Genomic DNA, 4,289 nt, shown 5'->3' with positions numbered 1-4,289 from the left:
AAAAGTGTGAACTGAGAAAAGAGGCTCTGAAGTACAGTGTCTATTCAAGCGCTTAATCTTTACCAAACCGTGCTGGCTGTGCGATGAATGGGACAAAAAACAGGAAGTAAACTACCAGAGTATCAACAATGAAGAGATTATCAGATTAAACTAAAATTAGGCATGCCTCATTAACACATTCTGTCCATAATCAATGCCAACTTTCAAAGCAGTAGCACTATCCTTTCAAAAGTTATTAGAGTTGAAAGCGAAGAGTGTGGACAAGGTTTTTCAGAAATGAAAAAGGGATTCTAAAGACACACCTAATCACACTATTCTACCATAAATGTTCGAGATAAACTGCTAAACAAAACACACTTTCCTGCCCGTTTTATGATACCAAATTTTAGTATAATGTAAAAGAAGACCCGCTCTTTCAGAAAATATGAAACAGTCAAGGTCGGCTAGGTTGACCCATATTTCACTTATGTTCAGTCCTCACGCAAAATCAGTGTGTGCGACTTTATGTTCGTTTTGAGGTGCACAGTCACATATGATAGTGAAGATCGAGTTTCGTAAGGGTCAGTATGGTATCATAATGATATGGTGCTTTTACCGACACTGTCTAATCTGTCTGAAAACTACCATGCACTCCTTCCTGAAGTTGGAACTCACAAAGCTGTAGACAAAAGGATTTACCACCTGGTTGAGGTTCACCGCGAAAAAAGACAGATAGAAGACATTGTAGACAGCAGGTTTGGTATATAGCAGCTTGAACCAGCCTTTGTAGTAATTTCCTACCAAGGATGGTAACCAGGAGATGAAGAAGATGACGGTGATGATGAAGATCATCACCGTGGTCTTGTTGTTGGTTCGAGGAGCGTTGGTTCCTCCGTTGGGCTTTGGGCGTGGAGCAGGTCTGGTTCCTGGCACCTGCAGGGTGTGGTTGGTAACGCCCCTGGGTGACGATACCGCATTGCCGCCGGGTAGACTTTCCTGAGGAGGGTTAGCGGCGTCTCCCCCCGCCGTGGTAGGGCCTGCTACAACCGGTGGCATATGATCACCATTCGTCGGCGGAGAGAACGAACCAGCGGACGTCATTTTGGTGTCGTCGATGCCGGGATCCTGCTCGTCGACCACCGGCTTGTAATCGGCAGAGCTTATCTCCGACTTCTGGCTCGGAGCTACGCTTTGGGACACCGTACTCACTCCGCCACACTTCGCCGCCATCACTCTGGCCTGCCTGCGAACGGCGAAGAAGATGAAGGCATACAGGGTGGCGACGATCACCAGGCAGAGGTAGAGGAGAGCGTCGTTGAAGTAGGTGACAGCCATGAAAAGGGTGGCAAATCGAGGAATGCGCAAATAGCTGCACCTAGACACCGGCGGGCTACCGGTGGTTGATATACCTGTGCCAATTACAGATGGGATGGCACACAGGGCAGACGCGAACGAGATCACCCCGACAATGATAGTCGCTTGCCTCGCAGACAGACGTCTCTTCAGAGGCTTGCAGACGGCGATGTAACGGTCAACCGTTATCACGGTGGTCAGAATCACGCCGATGTACGTGTTCCAGTAGATCATGAAGAACATTAGTTTGCAAAGGATATCGTTGGTAAAGGTGGTGGTCAGGTACGAGTAGCTTTTCATCGGGAAACTCAAGCATACGAGGAAATCGACGACCGCGAGCCCGAGAATAAACACATCCGTCCCCGTTTTTCGCTTCTTCTTCGCGTACACGATGATGATCAAAGCGTTCCCAGGGATGCCGATGGACATGAAAACGGTTCGAATGACAACGGCTAGAATGTATCTCAGAGCCGCCATTTTTAGTCGCAGAGGGACAGTTCACATCTTGGAGAGAAACTGATTAACATTTTGAATCAGACAATGATCCAACTGTGGTTCCATGTCAACCACCTTCAAGATATACAGCTACTTAATACCTCCTCTTTTTTTATTGTTTTGGTTAGCTGCAATACGAACAACGAATGTGCGCGCACAGCTATTTCAATCCGAAGCGGTGCAAAATGCTCTGAATTTGAATGTTTATAAACTCAATATGGATAGCTGTTATAACATGTAGCTGTTCGGAGGCGTATAGTTTGTGAACGTCGGCTAAGAAAATTCATTACGATAAGACAGACATGTCATTATTCCCTGAGTCCAAGGTTATAAGAAAATACACTTTGCTGGGAAAAAAATATCAGCATCGTCAAAACTAATTCGCAGCTGTAGATCAGATGGAGAATCGATATTCCCGCCAAGAAATGCGCACTTTTTTTCCTTCTAGGTATTGTCGTTGGTCTCGAACCGCCAGGTTACGGTAATCTTTGAAGACGGGGAACTCACTAGAGCTCACCTGCTGTGAGAGAGTGAACAGAAAGGAAACTAGAAGACTGCAAAACGACGTCGAGAATAGAAACTCGCTCCGGCACCTTGCTAGCAGACTGACTCTAACTGCCTCGAACAAAGGATACAATGACGCGGAGAAGTCGAGAGCCCGCACCTGATATCTAACACTGATTGCAGCAGGAGTGATGAAACTCTTTGCCCATACACCTTCCGAGATAGATGAAACCAGCATTCGGTGGTTATTAATCGACCACTGGAGACTTGTTGCATGGTATCGTGCCCGCGCGCGTGTGTGCACGTTGATGTGAGTGGCTATGTGAATGTATGGATTTATGTTGAAACGTAATGAGAGCCCGGGGGTCAAAGGTTGCGGGTGATACGTGAACGGTAGGCCTATATGAAATTAGCGCAATTTCTATAAATACCGCTGGGATCTCTAAGATTGTGAAAACAAAGCAACAGGAGTCAGTTGTCAAAACCATTACAGTTCAGACAATAAAATCAAGAGAATTTCCAGCGGGAACTGGGGGAGAATTTACGTATGCAGAACAGTCTATCAATACATCTTAGGAAAAACAAACAATAAAGCTTTCGCTACCAATCAAGTCACTTCTCTATCATACATGGAATGAAACGTCATTGCACTATAAAATACAACTCTATCACATTCGAAAGAGAGACTGAGAAAAAGTGAGATATGCACACCAAAGAAAAAAAAAACACTGTTAAGGAAAGGAGAGGGACGTGTTGATGATTGATTCTCTGAAGCATGAAATCGTTAAGAATCAAACAAAGAGTTCAAGGAGACTCGTGTTCAAATTGCAATTACAGGTTTATCAACGGGCACTTGGGGGTGTACATTGTAGTTGGGCTCTTGCAAAGGCAAGGCCATCGGCAAAGTATGTAGGTACCCTATATTATACACACACACACACACACACACACACACACACACACACACATACACCTATTTATTACGTGTGTGAGGGGGATGGTACTTATTGTATTATATATTATGATATGATATATTATGTTATATAATATATTAACTATTACTTCATTAATGAATTAATCTATTCATTTCGTTATATTTGTTTGTTTCTTTTTCAGTATACTTACATTATGAGAATAGTAGGATGCAAAGGATCCGTGCTGCTTATTCGAAGAAAAGTATCAAGGATAACAGCTTGTACATTTACGTCAATGTCTCTGTTTTCATGTATTGCCTCTGTTCCGATGTTATTCGATTGACTTTGTGTTATATCATTCTTGCATGAAAAAGGTATCCAGAAATGACATAAGATTAACTCAATCAAATCAAATTCACGCGAAAGTAGGTCCATGCATACGGATGGGGATACTTGCATTCGTGTAAAATCAGATGGAAAATGAAACAAACAGACAGACAGACACACACACACACACACACACACACACACACACACACACACACACACATGCATACACAAAACAAAACAAAAACCAATAACCGAACCTCCAAGGAGTTCTACCTGTGGACACACAAAGATTTTATGCAAAATTGCAGGCCAATAACCTGCCAGTAATCAAGACATGCTGAAATGGTATTGACAGCAAGAGACTACTTTTCGTCGTCTTCAAGAAATTCCTTGAATTTCTGCTTGCCTGGACCCGAAGAAAAGTCTCCTGTTCAGCATCATATGAAATGACGGCTAAGATGTTTATATTCCTTAAACTGCCATCACAGCCAGACAGCAGGAAGAAAAAAAAGGAAGAAAAGATGTAAAAGAAGAAGAAGAAGAAGAAGGAGGAGGAGGAGGAGGAGGAGGAAAGGAACAGGGAGAAGTTTTTATTTATTCAAGACGAATACTTTAGGACAGTATCACAGTAAATAATTCATTTCCAGTGCTTTTCACGGCAGAGAGGGAAAAAAAATGAGTTGATGGCTCGCGGGAGGGGAGGGGAGGGAGAGG

The 4,289-nt window shown here is 43.5% G+C and overlaps 1 protein-coding gene across 1 annotated transcript; it reads right to left on the bottom strand.

Annotated features, from left to right (window-relative positions):
- Window positions 1–591: 591 nt before the first annotated feature.
- Window positions 592–1,809, bottom strand: LOC139740945 (uncharacterized). Its single transcript, XM_071651530.1, has one exon. The coding sequence runs from the start codon at window positions 1,807–1,809 to the stop codon at window positions 592–594; it is 1,218 nt and encodes a 405-aa protein (XP_071507631.1).
- Between the last annotated feature and the right edge of the window lie 2,480 nt (window positions 1,810–4,289).

Source organism: Diadema antillarum, unplaced genomic scaffold (genome assembly GCF_040938485.1).
Source record: "Diadema antillarum isolate AM-2024a unplaced genomic scaffold, OU_Dant_1.0 seq00000891_RagTag, whole genome shotgun sequence".
NCBI lineage: Eukaryota > Metazoa > Echinodermata > Echinoidea > Diadematoida > Diadematidae > Diadema > Diadema antillarum.
Note: the sequence above shows the minus strand (reverse complement) of the source record. Positions and strands in the feature narration are given on the sequence as shown.